A 20,591-nucleotide genomic window follows, 5' to 3' on the forward strand; every position below is an offset into this window, starting at 1 on the left:
TTCACCTCAGTCTCCGCCAGCCGCAGTCCACGCTGACGACACCTGAAAACAAACAGACAAACAAGCTGTACCCGAATGCCGAAAGTTCAAACCGTCGCAATCCCGAGCATGTAATTAAACTGTGGTCCCAAACCACCCCGCCCCTTCCCGGTCCTCGCGCCACCGCTGAGCCTGGACATTCGGAGCGCCAGATTCACCATGAAAAGGCTTCTGGGACAGCGTTCTAGAAGCTTTAAAGAAACGATTTCACTACCTTCCACTTTGGAAATTACCGGATTTTAGAACATAAATAAAATAAAGTAAACCCGTAGAAATTAAGAGGGCATAGACATTTTTTAAAAATTGATTTTAAATTCCCGCTCTTAGGCAAGGATCAGCCGATTCGACACAGCACTGGCCGCGGGAAGCTGTTCCCGCTAAGACACGTAAGGTAAGGGGTAAGGATATACTCAAGGAAGAAGGCTTTTAAAGTTGGGAGTGACTGCCAATTGCTTTGGCTTATACACAAATACAGTATTTTGTCGCCCTGGTAATACTGAAAGTGCGGGCGCGAATAGATTGTCAGCGGAGCGGGTGGGGGGGCCCCCGAGGGGAGAGGGCACAGCTGGAGTCTGGATCCGCTCCCTTGGGGCGCAGGTGGTGGGTGGGTTGCGGCGAGGGTTCCAGCGGGCTGCGTCTCTGAATCTTCAGAGAGGGAGGGCCCTGGCACCTTTTTTGAAGCGGGCTGGTCTAGCATGGTTAAGGAGGTGGTTAAGACCCTGCTCACTGGCCTTGAAGCCTCCACCATCCAAAGAGAAGGTAGAACCGGTGGGAAGCATGAGGCAGGTTAGCCTCGACTTTGAGGCTTGCGGAAAGAGTTGGCCTACCACCAAGGTGGTCCGCCTCTATGGTCTGGAGTTAAGAGTGTGGCCATAGTGCAAGCACGACTTCACATATTTGAACTTTGTTCTTTGTGCAGTGTTTGTTCATTGCTGATGGAGGAAGGTGCTGGACTGCCTCGGGAAACCGAACTGTTGAAGAGTCGCTCATAAGGGCAATTTCGATTTTTGCTGACCACACACTTTTATGGTTTTTACCCTTCTTGGTGTGACAAGTATTACTAGTAAGCTGAAGTAGCTATTTAGTGTGTGGGACACTTGCTGAGCCATTTGCCCAGGGACTGTTTTTGGATTCGGACCATTCTTCAGTTGAAAGAAAATTGACAGTAGCTTTGTAACAATTTCACAAAGCTTGTTCTCAGACTAAGCTGTTGAACCTATATTTTCCATTAGTCTTAATTTTCAAAGTTTCACTGATTCTGATTTTTATGAATCAAGCCCTGGTAAAGTCACACAATGAAAAGCTTCTCAGATGGTACCCCCGTGGTAGGTTGGCATAATTTCATTGTGGTATAAATAGAACAGCAGCATTCTCAGGTATAAAATTTATAGTTTATTCATTACCATAGCTGTAGGTTTTTGCTGAGTTAGTGGGTTTTTCATTATTTTTGTTCTTTTCGCAGAAAAGTAAACCATTTAACATTTTCATAACAAGAAATGGACTCCCAATTAAGTTTAGTGCCTCTGTAATGACACAACCATTTTGCCATGTTAGAAGACAATTTTTTGGAAGAAGACATCTGGGAATACAAATCCAGAAGAAAACCAAAACGAGTACGTCCAAAAAATGGCTCTGAAAATACTGCAAAATCTGTTGCAAAGGCAACAGATGGGAAATCCCAATCAAAACAAAGCAGAAATAAAAAAGAACTGAAAAGAACTGTGGAAGCTAAAGAGAAGGCAGAGGACAATGAGATGTGCCTTGGAGGAAAACATAGTCAGACTTCAGTAGCTTCTGGTCAGGATTCAGGCGGAGATAGTATTCAGCATTCCCAGGATAAGGAGACCACTCCAGCAAAGCACTGCAGAACTCACAAAAATAAAGAGTCCCCCAAGATACGTGCAGTTTATGATGGATACTGTCCTAACTGCCAGATGCCTTTTTCCTCATTGCTAGGTCAGACACCTCGATGGCATGTTTTTGAATGTTTGGATTCTCCACAGGTCTCTGAAACAGGTAAGATCATAAAAAGGGACCAGTTGCTGGTGAGTTGACTCTGATTCATGGCGACCATGTTTGTTCTCTAGATAGTCTGAAAGGCGGGCATATCAGTCAGACATATCAGCTCCATTGAACAAAGAAGGCAAGCAAAAACCAAGAGATGAAACATCTTAGGTATAAATGACTTACTCTGCAAGCCAACGAGGTAACACATTTTACCCTTCTTAAGGAGGGTAAAAAGCTAATAGTCGGTGGTATAATTGTAAAGAAATTGCAAACTTGAAAACAGCTTAAGTGCATTCCCGTATTTCCTAAAAGTCCCTAAATATCTTATTTTTCATAGATGTTAATTGAGCACCTACCATGCTAGGTACTTTCAGTCTGGTTACATGTAAGGTAGGTGGTATTGACATTTTTTCGATGAGGGTTCTTAGAAGTTAAGTAATTTACCCATTTTGTCATCTTTTGTGAAACTATACAGAAAAATAGGAATACAGTTTGATACTCTAAATATGGTCATGTATTCATCATGCTAATGTGCAGGCAAGAGGAAATGGGAAGAAATAGGTTATTAAGATGCTAATAATAAAAATGTGCCAAATGATAACTAAAGTACTATCTTTTATTATCTTCTAAAATAGATATTGTGACAATATAATGTATGTGTCCTATTTAACATGTAGACAATCCTACCTGGAATATATGGAGAAGGGGTTATTGTGATAATTTTCTGTCTTGAAGTTATGTATACCATACACAGACTTTTAGATTTTAAAGAATTAGAATTCAGTAAAATAAAAATAATTCTCAGTGTGGTTTCATGTTAATGATGATTCTGAAAATATTTTATTGTTAACCCCTAGTTAGCACTTTAAAGTACTGCGTGAAGATGCAAAAGAACTCTTTATATTTTCTAACATCTGGCATTAATTAGCCTTTTCTATAAAAGTATAGCAAGCGATAACCCTGTCAAGCAAGTAATTTTTCATTTAAGTTGCTTAAATGTCAGAAATGGAAGTTGGACTCCCATGGTGAACACCTCAGAGTGAAATGTACTATAAATGAAAACCTGTTGCCTTCGAGTCAATTCCGACTTATAGCAACCCTATAGGACAGAGTAGAACTGGCCCCACAGGGCTTCCGAGGAGCGGGTGGTGGATTCAAACTGCCCGCCTTTTGGCTGGCAGCCAAGCTCTCAACCACTTCCTTTATACACGAAGCCACCTCAAAAAGATGTTCTACTGATTTTTCACTGACTAAACTCCTTTGAATAGAATCTAAAACGGGCCCTTCTTGGTATTCCACAAATACTTTATGAGACAATTTTAAGTTCAGTTTTAAGCAATGAAGTCTAATAATTTAACATGACACCTTTTCTTTTCTTGGGATGGAGGGTCATTTTTTATAAACCTGGTTGTTAACATAGGCAGGGATATGCCCAGATGATTTACAGAATGTTTCACTGTGAATCAGGATCAACTTGAAGACGATGGGTGTGACGGGTCACAATCATAACATGATGGGGCATAGTTTCCAAATTATTAAAACTTTACTGTTACCCAGCACAGGCCCCTGGGTGACACAAATGGTTTACACTTGACTACTAACTGGAAGGTTGGCAGTTTGAACCCACCCAGCTGTACTGCGGAAGAAAGGCCTAACGACCTGCTTCCCTAAAGATTACAGCCAAGAGAACCCTATGGAGCAGTTCTACTCTGTAACACATATGGTCACCGTGAGTCAGAATCAACTTGATGGCAATGGGTTTTTTTAGCCAGTATATTAAATTGAATTTCAAATCTTAGAATCTAAAATGTTCAGTATATGAGCAGCTACTAAGATTGTTATTATTAATCTTGTTAAGATTGTTGTTATTTTATCATTCACTTGTATACAATGTATATGTTAAAATAATGGACTCTAATTCAATACTACAGTTATCATAAATCTGGTTGCTTAATAAGATAAAGATCGGTAGCCTTAAAAATAGGACTTTCGTTTTGTGTCCTCCTTACTTTGATTGCCTGAATAATATTGAACTAGTGAAATTGATGTCATCAATCTGTAGCATCTGTTCAGAAAATACTCCATACAGGCATGCCATGGAGTTATTTATTTATTTTTTAAGGCATTCAGGTTTGTGGAGTTACATAGGAAAGGGGGAAAAAAAGTGTTAGTCTTAAAATGTATTTTTTGAGAAAAGATTATTTGAAAAGAAACTTAAAAGAGTATCTTAAAAATGATAAATAGCTCCTCGCAAAACCATACTGGATGAAGTGTTGACATTTTATGTTTATCTTTTGATTGCTGCAGTTAAGAAGAGCTATTAAGGCCTCAAAGTAGGACTGACGATTTCTACTATGTGTCAACTTCCAGTGCTGATGCTGTCAAAGCAGAGTCTATGCTTTGATCCTCTAATACTTTTTTCTTTATTAAAAGTTTCAGAATGTCCTGATGGTCTTCTGTGTACCTCAACAATTCCTTCTCATTACAAGAGATACACTCACCTCCTGTTGGCTCAAAGTAGGGCAAGTTCTAATTCTTCCAGCAGCCCATCACATACAACAGGTGATCGTTTGAATTGTTCCAGTGAGATTAATTCAGGCTTTCTCTGTAGCCTTGAGAAAAGATGGCCTCTGAATCAGAAACAAATTGAGAACTTAAAAAATGTTGCCAGTGATCCCTTTTTGATGACACAGTGTCTAAGAAGATCTCAGTCTCCAGCTGAAACCAACAAAAAGATTTCCTTTTCTACAAATATCCGAAAGTCCCAGCAAGCTCTCAAATTTACTGAGTTTGTTAATAATGACCAGCTGGTAGAATTTGGTTTGCCTCTTGTTGATGAAGAATTAGATAGCTCAGAATACACAAATTTGCCAGTGCCAGAAAATGACTCTAGAGACTGTGAAATCTCCTATTCTCCACTTCAAAGTGATGAAGAAGTATACGATACAGATGAAAAGCTGGATGATTCACAACAGGAACTATTTTTCACTGAAAACTCAAAAGACGGAAATCTAGAAGAAGATGACATCAGCTCTACTTTGTTTAAAAAACTCCGCAATCCCTTACTGAAGGGCCAGGAAGATAGCTGCCCGGAGATGAATAACTTCTTAACTCAAGATAAGTACAATGAAGAATTGTATAAATACCATACTCTAACTGATTTGTCTCAACTTATTTCCCAAAACAGTGAGAGTGTCAGTGCATGTGATGATCCAGGTGATGATTTTATGTTGTTGCCACCTGCATCAGCAGGGGGACTTGATGCTTCTAATTACCTAGCCACTGAAGCAAAATCTGATAAGCCAGAATTTCACTCATCTCAAACAAGTAAGCAGAAACAGGCAGTTGAAGAATCAGCTGTTTACAGTCAAGTTTCTCTTCCATTACTTAAAAGTAAAATGCCAAACCGTTTTGAAAGCCAGGGAGAAGAGTATCTTTCTTCCCATCTGAACCAAAGTAAAGTTATAGAATTATCAAGTGAGAACTTTAATGCTAAGTATAATACTAATTCAGTACATTTCTGCAGAGAGGCATTAGATGGTGTGCTAGACAGTAAGATTTCCATTTTAAAACCAGAGAAGTTTCCTAGTACATCTATTGCTGCTAAGTCTGTGAAAATACTGCCATCTGGTCCTAAGTGTGATGCAAGATACTCTCCTAACAAGGTAATGAAACAAATGGATATAGGTGTGTATTTTGGACTCCCACCCAAAAAGAAAGAAGAGAAATTGCTGGAGGAAAGTGCATCAAAAGGGGCGAACTTAAACCCAGTTGTAAGTCCTAATGTAAAGAGGTCCCAGAGGTGCAAGAGGAAAGCAGAAAACTCACTAAGTGATTTAGAATTCGATGCAAAGATCCCTGTGAAACTTTCTAGTGAGAGGTCACAACGTCAAAGAAAGAGACGTAAAAAGTCAGATTCACTACAGGAAGGAGCATCTCAGAAGTCAGATCACATTAACAGTACAGAATTTGGAGCAGTCAGCTTAAGTAAAGACAAAGTCTTCCTAAAATCAGCTGGTGGCAGGCTGCAGAGGGGGTGGACAAAAATCCCACAGTTATCTAATGCAGGAGGATTAAGAAAAAGGAGTTGTCCATTCTATAAGAAAATACCTGGTAAGTTGAAATATCAGTGCTTAACATGTTTACAGAAAAACACACAGCTTTTTTTACTTTGATGCTTGTTGCCCATGTTGTGTGGATGAAACATTTTTTGCATGTGTTTGCTTTTCATGGTACTTCATGGGCCTCTAACATTTTTTGCCCATTTGATCTTTTTGCTCTGTTCAGCAAACTTTTATTAAACATATTCTCCATATGGGGTACTGCACTAGTTAGGTAGAAGCTACAGATCCTACAAGGTTTAGCAAGAGAGTGGTAAGAATCCAGCTTCATATGGAAGGAGGCAATGCAGTTCTGCAGGTAACTATAATAAAAGGCACTCTAAGTGCATGTGAGAAATACAAAGCAAGTACGAAGAAGCTTCAAAGAGGGAAGTATCACAGGTTGTATGTGCCATCACAAATGCTAAACGTTTTAAAACCATATTAGAACTTGGCTTCTCTGCTTTTTCATATTCTTGTAATTTCTCCTGCCTTCACAAGTGGCTTCGTAGAAAAGATACTTGGTGAAATGAATTTTACTTCTGAAGAAACCAACAACTTTTGAAAAAAATGGAAAATGAATTAGGCAAAATATCTTTAGTTTCAGAAGATTTTTAAAAGTGCTTTATTGATATTCTAGACCTATCATTTGTTCAAAATATTTATCTAGAGAATAGTTTATATACATCAAAGAACCAGTTTTGTTTTTAGTAATTATTTTGATTAACTCTCTGTACTTTAATTGAGCCTAAAACTAGCATACTACGTGTTGTCAAATCTCGACAGAATTATGAAAATATGCATATTTACTTGTAAATACATGTAGAGCAGCGCTACGCGACCTTTTCTTCATTACTCTTGTTTCTCTAATGAGCCTTTTTAAGCACTTTATTCCTTTCTTCCCCTTCCCCCCAATGAAATTAAAACACTACAGATACACTGTTTATCTCTTATTATATTGTGGCCCTTTGGAGGACCACTAACCATTATTGTAAGATCCAAAATTTTTTGACCCTCAACCATTTTGCCCCCTTGAAAGCCTATCAATATCACCGCATTGAGAATTCATGTTTGAGAAGAAAGTTAGCCTTCTTTTGCTGGTCATTGCAGAAGTAAGGATTCTAGGGGCTCGGTATCATGGAAGTATTAGATAAAACAAATAAGCAAATATTAGTTTTTAATTTAGTATTTTAATTTGGTGCAGGTGTTCATAAAGAAAACTGTACTGAGATTAGTAGAAACTTACGTAAGACTCTCATCTCTAGTATCACCTTTTGCTGAATTTGTGTAGTGTCAGTTTTTCAATAAATTATAAAGTTAAATTGGAAATGAGACGTAGAGGGGATGGAAGGGTCAGGATTTAAAATTAAATCAGACGTCTTTTACTCATGAAGCTTTTGGTCAGCCTGCTGTGTTTGATTTTTGTTGCAGGAACTGGCTTTACAGTTGACGCCTTTCAGTATGGATCGATTGAAGACTGCACTGCCTATTTCCTTACACATTTTCATTCTGATCATTATGCTGGCTTGTCTAAAAGCTTCACTTCTCCAGTTTATTGTAGCGAGGTAAGTTTTAATATTCTTAACTCCAAATTTGTAGAATGCAGAGGATTTCTAAGCCACTTGGTTAAAAAAGAGAATAATTAAAATTGCAAAATTTGTCATTCAACTAGAAAAGGTACAAGAAAACAGATTCCAAATTGAGGCCCTACAATTAAATGAGTTAATGTCACCAATGATGGTTGATTTTTTTTTTTTTTAATAATGCTTTAAAATATGGAAACAATAGGTTAACTGTTCCATGATGTACTAAAACACCTAGGTTTCATTCAGCAAACTTTTACTGAGTGACTAAAAAGACATACAGTGACTAAAAAGAATACCTAACTTCAAGGACCATACAGCTTCCAAGGGAAACAGATCCACAAAGAATACCGCAATCAAATTGTGAGAGAAAAACAAATACAGTGTCCAGGGAAGGGAGAAGGGAGGGCTTTTCTGTCCAGGACTAAGGTTAGAGAAAGTTTCATGGAGATACCTTGAACCAATTTTCAAAAAGTGAACATTTGAATGCCTCTTACTAAGGGCTTTGGCTACAATTTGATTTAATCCTCACAGCGTTCTAGAATTATCGTCTTTTTATTAACGAGGCAGCTGAGGCTTGAAGAGGTTAAGTGACATGCCCCAGATGACAGAACTGGTCATGACAGAGCCAGAATTTGAACGTATGTTCTGATTCCAGAGCCTGGCTGAGGAAGGAGCAGAGAGTGTTCAAGATAGAGGGTGGAGAGTGTGCAGAGGGAGAGGCACCTGAGGAGTATACCCATTCCAGGTACTTCAGAGAATTCAGAAAGGCTAGAACAGAGGTAGGCAGGGGCCAGATCACAAACGGTTTTGTCTGTCATGCTGGGGCTGAGAGACATGTCACAGGTGAGGGAGAATCAGTGATGGTTTTTCAGCACGGTAGTGACGCGGTCATTTCAGAAAGATTACCTTCTTGCCGTTGTGGAGGGTTTACTTCAATCTCATTGAGAGAACAAGGAGACTGTGAAGATGCTTTGACTCCAGACTAGATATGCCCTAAAATACTTTAGTGTTTTGCTGTATCAGCACATCCTGTTTTGCAGATAACTGGCAATTTGTTGAAGAACAAGCTGCATGTGCAAGAACAGTATATCCATCCATTGCCAATGGATACTGAGTGTATAGTGAACGGGGTCAAAGTTGTTTTGCTCGATGCCAATCAGTAAGTGTTAAAGTCACCATAATCATAGACTATTTTTAAATATTCAAAAGAAAAAATATCACATCTTTATTTAAAAGCTTATTACAACTAAGGTGCTGGATCTTGTTGATAACTTGAGTAAAAACATTTCTCATTTTGAAAAAAAAAAAAACGTAACCAGTTACAAGTCAAATTAAACAGAGGGAGCCTCTAAATGTTATCTCATGCCATCTTTTCTATCCAGTTTAGACTGCTGTGCTTGTCATGAGACTCCATCGTATTTAAAAGAAAAAAAAAAAATACGTAACATGTTGCCGCTATGTACATAAATGAACAGCATGTAATTCATACAGAGATTAAAGAGTTTTTTTTTCCGTTTAAGCTAAGAAATCCTGAGGCTTTTGATACCAAAACCATGAAAGATTTTTCTTGGAAATACTTTCCATTTTTTGCTCTTTTTTTTTTTTTAATGTAAAGTACTGTTGGCATTTCTATTGCCAAAGTGTGACTATCAGATATGCTTCTGTGAAAACTAGACTGTATTACCCTTTTAAAATATATTGCCAGTTTTCGTATACTAATATTAAGGATTTTTGTGTCTGTTTTCATGATGGATATTGATCTGTAGTTTTTTTGTTATGCTTTTGTCTGATTTTGGTATCAGGGTAAGGCTGGGCTCACAAAGTATTCTATTCCCTCTTTTCTATTTTCTGAATGATGTTGTGAAACGTTGGTATTACTTCTCCTCAAAGTGCTTGATAGAATTCCCCAGTAGAATCACTGGGGCTTTAATTTTGGGGGTAAAAAAGAGACTAAATGGAAGGATTTTAATTACGAATTTAATTATTTCCTATATTTTCTTAAAATTCAAAGTAAAAGTTCCATATGTTTTGGCAGTAATTTGCAAACCCCGTTGTGTTGGAGTCCCCAGACCACCATCATATGCAGTGCTATATTAGAAGGCCTCAAAGAAGTCAGAAAAGCTGTTAAACTCACAGCTTATTACAGTGAAAGGATACAGACCAAAGTTAGCAAAGGGAAAAGGTGCATGGGGTGAAGCACAGGAGAAACAGGCCCAGGCTTCCAGGTGTTCTTTCTAAGCAGAGTCATATGTTCTTAGGTATTTTGAGTTGATTTTGACTCATAGTGACCCCATGTAACAGAGTAAAACTGCCCCATAGGGTTTCCTAGGCTGTAATCTTTACGGGGGAGCCCTGGTGGCATAGTGGGTTAGGAGTGTGACTGCTAACCAAAAGGTCGGCAGTTCAAATCCACTAGCTGCTCCTTGGAAACCCTATGGAGCAGTTCCGTTCCGTCTTATACCGTCACTATGAATCAGAACCAACTTGGTGGCACCTAACAACAACAACAATCTTTAGGGGAGCAGATTGCCAGGTCTCTTTCCTGCAGAGCTGCTGGTGTGTTCGAGCTGACAACCTTTCAGTTAGCAGCTGTGCACTTAATGGTTGTACCACTAGGGCTCCTTAAGAATGGCATACTAAAACCAAACCTATTGCTGTCGAGTCGATTCTGTCTCAGCGACCCTATAGGACAGAGTAGAACTGCCCCATAGGGTTTCCAAGGAACAGCTGGTAGATTTGAACTGTCGACCTTTTGGTTAGCAGCTGAGCTCTTAACCACTGCACCACCAGGGCTCTGAGTGGCATTCACATGCTTACTTTTCCCAGCAATGATGTGTGACAACACGTGCAAAGTGTTGCCAACCAAGAACACTCACCGAGCCTTAGTATCTAGAATTTTTATTGGGGGTCAGTCCCGTAGGCATGGAGCACCTGTGTGACTGACCTCGGCTTCTCAGACTCCAGACCCCCAGAATAAAAACAAAGGTTCACCATATATCACATTGGTCGCATAAACTATCAGACCGAACTAGTACCACATGGCCCAAGACATCAGGCCTATAAAAACATTTTTAACAGACTGAGTATTCCAAGGGCTCAGAGCTCATCTCCCAAGAGCCAGTCCTGAAGACAGGCCTTTCTAGGGCCTGCACAGGCTTTGAGCAACACAGGCCTGCTGGGACTTTTCCTGCACACCCATTTTTTTAATGATGTAAATTTCCTTCAGTTAAAGTGTGTCTTTCCTCTATAGTGTAGTGCTACACATTTGTGGTCAGCTAATAAGTTGCGTTAATTTGTTGATATTGAAATAGCTCTTCTTCCTATAGGCGCTTTGCCTGTGTTAAGAATATTTCTTAACATGTTTATGTTCAGCTGCCCAGGTGCTGTCATGGTCCTTTTTTGTCTTCCTAATGGGACTGTCATATTACACACTGGAGACTTCAGAGCAGACCCCACCATGGAACGTTCTCTGCTTGTGAACTGGAGAGTCCACACTCTTTACTTAGATACAACGTAAGAGAGGCTTTGTTTGTGTGCTTCCTTTTCCCACTAACAGCATTTGCTCTGTACTTCATGAGTAATTTGAGCACTCCTTGATTATTTGCGTAGGTAATCAAAATGATGATTTATTATCAATATCATTTTAAGGCTATCAGAGGGATGCTATTTAAAAATATACTTAAGGGCAATTTGGGATTATATGTCATAACTGATTACAGCCTAATTTTTTTTGTAATTTCTTTTTGAAAATATGGTTTATGTGAGAATCCTGTCACTGAGGCAAAGAAGAAAAATTTGGGACAAACTCCAGGAAAAGCCCCTTTTAGGTTATCTTTTCAAAATATCCATGTAACTAAAGTATAATCATGAAAAGAAAACAGAGATGAGATGTGATTCCGTTTCTGAGAATCAAAGTTATGTTTGTCCTTTTCTCAAAAAGGTAATTTATAAGTGACAACTTGGAGTTTCTAAGTGCTATCGATACAATGGAGTACGCCATTATCTTTTTATTATTTTTTAAAACATGTCATCAATTTTTTAGAAAGTGCATTAACTATTTCAACCTGTTTCAAGGAGACATTCGTACAGCATATTTTGATAAAAGATAATCTTCCCACTTCCAGTTTTCTGACACTGCAGTTCACTTTTCCGTTCTTTTGTATGTATGCTAAGTACCAGGTAAATTAAGAAAATAAGCAGAAACCTGTTCTGAGCAGTTTTACTCTACATACAATTCTGAATTTCTCAGTGGGTTTTTATAGAGAAAGGACCACTTTTTTTTTCTTTCATAATTGTCTTAACCAATAAAAGCATTTTAAATTGAGAAAAGTATGTTTTCTTAGTATACTTCATGATTTTTTAGTGAAAAGATGCATAATTTTCACTATATATGTATACATATGTGTAGATAGATAATCATGGGGTTGTTTTTTCACTGAGTGTTATTACCTTGAGATAGATCCAACTGGGTCTGTTGTATTCCTGCATTACTATGTAAGGAAGTTTTTTGTATCTCCTAAGGAAAGAAGGTATCAACCTTGCGAGTATCAGCTGTTTGATTTTAAACTGCTTCGTTAAATTCGCATTTGTTTCGTTGTTTTAATAGAACAGTTCTTCAGTTCACGTGTAATCGTATCAATAGTATTTTCTTTGATAGTGATAAGGGTTTTTAAAAAAAAATAGTGACAGTGAATTAGTTCATTATTAAAATGGCTGACTGGCTAGAAATATTTGAGAAAATGTTTTCAAAAAGGCAATTTCATTATTTAAGGGTGTTAGAAGAGGCTTAATGAGAAAGGTATGTTGAATACTTACAATTCCATCATAAATTATCAACAGCTGGTAACAAATATTTTAACCACAAGCAGCGAGTAAAGTGCAGTGCTATTAATATACTGTAAGGCTGTAGTGTGTAATTTTGCTAAAAGTACGTTTTCTAAAATAACATCCAACTTAATGCTATGGCTTTATTATTATTCTTTTAATAAGTGCCATATTTCCTTATTACAGATATTGCAGCCCAGAATACTGCTTTCCATCCCAGCAAGAGGTTATCCAGTTTGCCATCAACACTGCCTTTGAGGCTGTAACCCTAAACCCACGTGCTCTTGTTGTCTGCGGCACTTACTCTATTGGAAAAGAGAAAGTCTTCCTAGGTGGGTGGAAGCCGTATCTAATTTACATTAATATATTATAAAGATCAGGTTCTCTTTGCATAGAGCCCTTTCAGTCTCTAACCTTGCAGGTGATATTTATTTCCTGAAATGGCTCAATATTACCTTCGAAGTTGAAGGAAAATGTGGTAGAGTTTGATACATTTAAACATTTGATCAGTGTGTTTATGGTAGACTTTATAGCTACAAGATGTCCACAGAGCACACATTCATACAGTAGTACTTTGATAAACTCTGAAAGATGACTAATGCATGGTTGTATTGCTGTGTCCTTTGAGGTTAGCCATCAGTTATTTTAGAGAACACTTATAATTGTTCCTAATGGATTTCTAGATGTGTAACTATGTGGTTCGTATAGGTAGTGTTGTACTGTTTTGCAAAGTACTTTCATTTCTTTTTACTTTTGCTCCTAAAACCTTCTTAAGAAACCCTGGTGGTGCAATGGTTAAGTGCTCTGTTGTAACTGAAAGATTGGAGGTTTGAACTCACCAGTGACTCTGTAGGAGAAAAGACCTGGCAATCTGCTCCTGTAAAGATTATAGCCTCAGAAGCCCCGTGGGGCAGTTCTACTCTGTCCTATAGGGTCGCTATGAGTCAGAATCATATGACTTGATGGCACACAACAGCAACAACAAAACCTTCTTAAGTATGGGTACATATGTCAAACATTAAGATACGAAGTGATAAAGCCAGGGTTTTAACTCCTCCAAATTTGCTTCCTTCCCTTTCTATATATTTTTTGTAGTTTTTAAACAATGGGCCTTAAAAAATAAACCTTAGCTTTCTCACAGTTTATTCCATACAATTTGTCAACAGAATTATTTAGCCTTTCTGAGATGTTATGGCAAAAAGTGTGAATGTTTTAATTTCTTCTTATTTGATAAATTCTAGTATTAATACATGTTTTAACTTATTTTTTCATAATCTGTAACTTTACTGTTTTTTAACCTTTTTCTTTCTCTATAGCCATTGCTGATGTTTTGGGTTCAAAAGTTGGCATGTCCCGAGAAAAGTATACAACATTACAGTGTCTCAATATACCAGAAATCAATTCCCTCATTACTACAGACATGTGCAGTGCATTGGTTCATCTTCTACCAATGATGCAAATTAATTTTAAGGTAAGTGTCCAAGAGGATGGCTGTAATAAAAAAGATGGCCAATAATATCAAGAATTGGTGAGGATATGGAGAAATTGGAACCCTCATTCTTTGCTGATGGGATTGTGAAATGGTGCAGCTGCTTGGGAAAATAGCTTTGCAGTTCCTCAAAAAGTTAAAGCCATTCCACTCCTAGGTACATACCCAGGAAAAATAAAAATAAAAACTTACCCACACATGTTCATAGCAGCATTGTTACCCAAAAAGTAGAAACAGCCCAAATACCCACCAATGCATGGGTGGATAAACAAAATGTGGGATGTCCGTACAGTGGAATATTATTTGGCCTTAAAAAGAAATGAAGTCCTGATACAGCTACACCAGGGATGAATCTCGAAAACATCATGCTAAGTGAGTGAAGCTAGACACAAAGGCCACCTATAGTATGATCCCACTTATATGAAAGGTCCAGAATAGGTAAACCCATAGAGACAGGAAATAAATTAGTGGCTGCCAGTGGTTGGAGAAGGAGAGAATGGGGAGGGACCACTAATGGGCACAAAGCATGTCTTTTTGGGGTGATGAAAATGTTCTGGAATTAGTGGTAATGTTTGCCCAACTTTGTGAATATGCTAAAAACCACTGAATTGTACAGATTAAAAAAAAAAAAGAGACCAGCTTTTGAAGACCAAAAGAAAGATTGAGAGGTGAGGCAGTGGAGAAGCATAGAGCATGGCCATGAAGGGGAGCCAGATGTGTTGATGGCCAGAGGGAGGCGCACAGGAGGAGTTTTGTTTGTTTTAGTGATGAGAATTTTCATATTGTGAGGGAAAGCAGCCAAGGGATAGGGAAAAATAGAAGATGTGTAGGAAAAAGGAATAATTAGTGAAGTATGGTTTCTGAGAAGGCATCTGGAACACAGAGGGATTCATTAAGCAGGAAGAGGGCTATCTCTTCCTCTCTAACAATACCCTCCCAACCTACAACCCTGTTGCAGACTTTATTTTTTTGTATTATACATTGTCTTCTTTTAAAGATCATGTATTTACAAGTCCGGACTTGTATAAGAATTAAATCATCAAACAACTACAAACTCAAGTACAATTTTTTTTTAAAAAAATACAGGAATTCGAATGGGTTTTAATGACACCAAGATATGTTCCTTCTGAACCTTTTGTTTAGTTTTAAGACTAGTGTCCTTGAGAAAGGAATGATCTGGAGTCATTAAGTCTGTGTTGTTTCTGGGTTTGTCATCTGTTGTTGATATTGCCTTCAGTTGCCCTTCCCTTTCCTCCATTAAAGTGACCAGGTAATAATGACATATTTGGAGATTTCTTATCTTCAGAACACAGATGGAGCAGAAACTGGTGGGTACCGTAAGGCTATATTTTAGTTGGTAATTATAGCCATGTTTTTACCAACCAAAAATAGTTTTGTTGCATCAAAGTTAATGACTTTTTGTGAAAATGTAAACCTAATACAAGTTTCAGATTTTCCAAGACATGCTTGAAAGCCTTTGAAATTTTGTAAATAATACCATTCATGCCGTCTAGCTCAACATTTGGGTTCATGTGTATACTCTAATATAGTTGACTGCCACCTCTGATTTAAATCTGATGGATGGAATGTGGTAAAACATTATAACAGTGATACAATAGATGATTATTCATGTACTGAAAAAATAATCATAGTGGCACATGTTGAAAGTATTTTTCTCACAACCTGGTTATCAGTAACAGAGACAAGTCATTGATCAGGGATTTTATGTTGATTAAATTAGTCTTAATAAAATTTCTCATGAGAATAGTTCTCAAATTGTGGTTAAAGGACCACTAGTGGCTATTTGGAAACCCTGGTGGAGTAGTGGTGAAGTGCTACTGCTGCTAACCAAAGGGTTGGCAGTTCAAATCCACCAGGTGCTCCTTGGAAACTCTATGGGGCAGTTCTACTCTGTCCTATAGGTTCGCCATGAGTCGGAATCAACTCGATGGCACTGGGTTTGGTTCTTTTTTTTTTTTTTTTGTTTATTGGCTATTTGCAATCATTTCTCTAGGTTTGGCCTACATGATAATGTTATATGTTTTTGTTTGGGCCACAGGTTAATGATATTTTTGTGTTAACTCTAATTAGAATGGATAGGAATGACCTATGTGGTGTTACATGTATAATTGCTCTAAACTTCAGTTTCTTATTTCCTTTTATGAGGGGACAAAAGGAGCAGGATTGGTAATTAGGCAAATAACATTATATTAGACAGGTCCTAAACTAACCAAGATCAAGACTTGAAAATTTGCAGACTCAGGGAGATTATAATGTAGACTTAGTTATATATCATAATGTAAACTTTTTTTTTTATGGACATACTAGTTGGCAAGAAATGTGACTGTTAAAGGTACGAATTCCTATATTGATTTCAAATTAATAAAACGTTGTTTGATACAAAAGAGAAATCAAGGGATTGTTACCAATGAAATACAAGTATCTAATAAACAGGAAAAATATTTAGCCTCATACCAGTAATCAATCACAAACAAAACAGTGATGCTATATTTGTCTTCTTCCAAAGTGACAGGCTTTTTAAAAATGCACTATCCCTGTGATGGGAATTCAGATAATTTGGCATGTCGTACACTTTGAAAGTAGTATAAATTAGGGGTAAGCCTTTTAATTCAGCAGCTCCACTTCTAGGACTTTCTACTAAAAGCCTAATACTTTGTAAAAAGGTCATACTGTAAGGCTCTAGATGCTGATGGTGTTAGGGATGAGGAGAGTTAGAAAAAGCTAAAAAAGGGCAAATTAGTTTCCATCGGAAAAGACACAGAAGTTGGGGTCTCTTGACTGTCTCCTTACTGGGCTATAAGCTTCAGGAGGGGGAAAGCTGTCTGTCTTCTTCACCACTCTGACGCTAGCACCTGGCATAATACTGGAACAAATATTTATTGAATGAATGAAGAGGTAGATGGATGAATGGATGCATCTTTGTGATTTTTTTCAGAATTACATACCAGCATCTTTTAGAACACTTTAATATTTCAAAGAATGTAAGATTAAGGAATAAAAAGACACTTGGGGAAATTCCAGAAGATAACTGCATACGGTTTAGATTTTTTATTATTTTTAAATAAAACTAGAATTTTATTATAAATTTGCACTAAACTCTGGTTTTTAGTCTTAAGACCAAAGGTATGATTTTCTGTATCCCTTGTGCCATTTTTACCTTTAACTAAATTTCTCTTACCTTTCAAAGATTAAACTTAGGTCAATGGTTTTCTAGAGTTTTATCAAATGTCATCATTTATAATGACTTTAGTTGGGAAAGTTCATTGGTACTCAGGATTTATACCAAAACCCCAAACCAAACCTGTTGCCGTCTAGTCAATTCTGACTTGTAGCAATCCTAGAGGACTGAGTAGAACTGCCCCATAGGGTTTCCAAGGAGCAGCTGGTAGATTCGAACTGCTGACCTTTTGGTTAGCAGCTGAAAAGTTTTTAACTTACTGTATCTAGTTTGTGTTCAGAAGATCAAAAGAGGTAAACACCTGAGAAGAGTGTACTGCCGTTCTTATAAAACCATGTCTGTCTGGATCTGTCAGTCAATCCTCTGTTGGTATATATGCATGAAGAATGTCTGGACTGGTGTTTACCAATGTAATGTTGGTACTTCTGTGTAGTGGGATTTAGGGAGAGAGAGTACGTATTTGCTTTATTTGTAGCTGTAGAAGTTGCTGTTTGTTCACACATAATTATGTTTAAAGTTGCTCCTCCCACCTTTTTTCAGGTTGTTCTTAAGCTTGTTTAACTTCAAATAATAGAAGGGAAAAAATTTTTTTTTTCAGTGATTTTATATTTTTTAGAAGCATAGCACTAGGATGTTTCACTGCTTAACCGGTAAAAACTCCCCATGGCTTTGCCAATGTAACGTCTTTAATCATTCTGTTCTATTCAGCATAGTCCATCTTTACAGACCATGAAATCAAGATGCTGTTTTTATTTAACAGGGTTTACAGAAACATTTGAAGAAGTACGGTGGGAAATATGATCAGGTCTTGGCCTTCCAACCGACAGGATGGACACATTCTAACACATTAACCAGTATAGCAGATATTATTCCCCAGACCAGAGGAAACATTTCAATATATGGTATAATTATTAAATTCTCTGACTTTTAATGTTTGCAATTTAATTTTTTTAAAAAAAGCTGTAAAATTAAGATTCAAGAAAACCTAGCAGTGAAGAATCTTTAGCAGTTTGAGAGTTTAAATCTCTCTACAAACTCTATACCTGTGTCTTTGAGATATAACTTGATATAAAGGACCTTGACTGTAGTCAACATTGGATAATGCAGATCATTTCCTTTGTGCGATCAGTGATATTTAAAGGAAATGGTAGAGCTGCTTGAAAAGAGGGGCACTGTGGTTATACACTGAAAGTCCAGACGATCGTGGGATTGAGAGCAGGATTTGATGTGATAACAGCAAGAGATACAAACTTTAGTTTTTTCATCTCTTGGGGGAGGTTAACCGTTGCCTGTAGCTGTTAGCTTACCAGTAGGCTTTTTACAGTGGTGACGGACTGAAGTGTTTTTGCTATGTCACTAAACCAGTGACTTATTTTTAGCCTTTAAGGGCCCTCCCTCCCTTTCACAGTGGGACTTGATTCCCAATGAAGGTAGAGAAGAGATGTTTAGCATTTTTTTCCTTTTTGCTTATTTTTGTGTGCGCAATGTGTATTTTATGTGGAATCTGCTTACTGACACTGGGAATCAAGAATGTCCCGCTCATCAGCCTTCAAATCTTGCTCATATTTCTCCCAGTATTTTCTGGAAAGCCATACCTGAGCAAAGCACCTAAAGGAAAGAACTGTCTAAAAAGAAGAAAAATTTTACTAAGTAGAAATCTCTGGGAGTACATATTATTAATTATCCTTTGTGTGTGTATGTGTGTTGCAGGAATTCCTTATAGTGAACACAGCAGCTACCTAGAAATGAAACGTTTTGTCCAGTGGCTGAAGCCCCAGAAAATCATACCTACTGTAAATGTTGGCACCTTGAAGAGTAGGAGTACCATGGAGAAGTATTTTAGAGACTGGAGATTGGAAGCTGGGTATTGATGATACCTCACAGGACTGAGAAATAGTTAAGTAACTTTAGCTGTAATGTGTTAGTAGTTAAATCTTTAGTTATATGAAAGATTTGTTTACTTCAGGTGAAAACCTCATGAAAGGCACACAGCTTGTTTTTTCCTTGATGTTTGAATAACATGCTCATAGTGCAGGATGTCTCTCAGCATCGTCAGTGTTACTGAGACTTGGTCTCCCTAGTATCCTTAATGTCTCACCCTTCCCTATGGGAGGACCTTATAGTCTGCGTCAGGCTTTAGAGAAGGAAATGAAGGCAGGTCCAGGGACCAAAGGATTCATGATACTGGATGAACTAGATTGAAAGCATTATATAAAAGTTATTATGTGTCTTTGAAATTATTTAATATGAGGCATATTTAATGAGCTAGAACTTTTATATGAAATGTATACATAAATAAAAAATTAATCCTCAATTTGCAATAGTGTCTTTTGGGTTTTTGGATTTGTAATTTGTGACGTTCGTGCATTTTTATAAAATCTCAAAAGAAGATAATTCAACCTTTGACCCTGAAAAAGATGACTCAAAGAGCCTGCAAGATAATTACCCAGTAAAGAATACATAAATGATATTTATCTGAACAGTTTACTCAAGATGTCAGATAACTAAAAGTTTAGATTCCAGTGCTTTTTTTTAAAAGTATGGTTATAATTTATTATGGATGTTGGTCTCTCCAACACAGATTAAGTAGTTGGTCCAAAGTGAACAATGAATGTTAAATATGTTTTTTGGAGGTCTAAATAAGGAAAGGCCCAGTATTACGGTATATATTTGTGTTTGTGTGTATTCTAGCATGAGCTCTCCCAAGGAAATTAGTTGGGGGATTTCTTAATAAATATTTTCATGGAAAATTATTTTCAGCTACTATTTTCATCTCCAGAAGGGTAATATTCCCCAGGAACCTTATTTTCATAAGCTTGGGTTTAACTTTGTTATGGAGATATGGGTTGCAGGGATCACATTTAGCGGAAGAAAAGCTTTTGGAAGGCACCTTGGTAGTAAATGCAGATTAGCTATATTTTCAGTTGACTTCAATTGCAAGTTTAAAATATTTTAACTTGCTTTGATGTTTTAAATTATTTGTAAGTTATTACAGAGCTAGGTATTTTTAATATGGGGGAGATGTCAAGTAATTTAAGGTCATTTTATTTATTATTGGAATCAGTTTTTTCCTAGTGTTGTCATTTTTCACTAGTAAGAAGATTTTTTATGATTTTGAATGTTTTACTTTGAAAATCCAGGCATGTTATTTTAAGAGCAGCCTCAGCCTTTTTATTATCCATTGCAAAGCATCTTTCTACATGAAAATCACCATTTATGGCAGCTCGGAATGATTCTGTTTTTCTGTTGCTGCAGAACACGCAGAACCTCGTTTAAGGGCTACACCAAATAGTTTTATAAATAAGCTGCATTTCCAACCAAACTGTTCGAGCCTCTGTGGAGAGCTG

At 37.3% G+C, this 20,591-nt stretch overlaps 2 protein-coding genes across 4 annotated transcripts in view; one reads left to right on the forward strand and one right to left on the reverse strand.

Annotated features, from left to right (window-relative positions):
• NHLRC2 (NHL repeat containing 2) overlaps positions 1-132 on the reverse strand; it is a 43,685-nt gene extending 43,553 nt beyond the window's left edge. Inside the window, exon 1 of the mRNA XM_064269284.1 lies at positions 72-132. The gene's annotated coding sequence lies outside the window, so the exon portion shown is untranslated. The remainder of the gene's footprint in view (positions 1-71) is intronic.
• On the forward strand, positions 130-20,081 carry DCLRE1A (DNA cross-link repair 1A). Of its 3 annotated transcripts, XM_064269283.1 has the most exons (11): positions 130-430; positions 959-1,415; positions 1,502-2,055; positions 4,480-6,159; positions 7,578-7,711; positions 8,773-8,891; positions 11,105-11,245; positions 12,743-12,888; positions 13,873-14,027; positions 18,005-18,146; positions 18,955-20,081. In XM_064269283.1, exons 3-11 carry the CDS (start codon positions 1,587-1,589, stop codon positions 19,113-19,115), a joined length of 3,147 nt encoding a protein of 1,048 aa, XP_064125353.1. In that variant the 5' UTR covers positions 130-430; positions 959-1,415; positions 1,502-1,586; the 3' UTR covers positions 19,116-20,081. The 3 variants fall into 3 exon arrangements, with proteins under 3 accessions (XP_064125353.1, XP_010587276.1, XP_023402461.1); XM_010588974.3 differs by lacking the exon at positions 959-1,415; XM_023546693.2 differs by lacking the exon at positions 959-1,415 and having other exon boundaries at positions 130-425.
• The last annotated feature ends 510 nt before the right edge of the window (positions 20,082-20,591 follow it).

The sequence above is a fragment of the Loxodonta africana genome, chromosome 16 (genome assembly GCF_030014295.1).
Source record: "Loxodonta africana isolate mLoxAfr1 chromosome 16, mLoxAfr1.hap2, whole genome shotgun sequence".
NCBI lineage: Eukaryota > Metazoa > Chordata > Mammalia > Proboscidea > Elephantidae > Loxodonta > Loxodonta africana.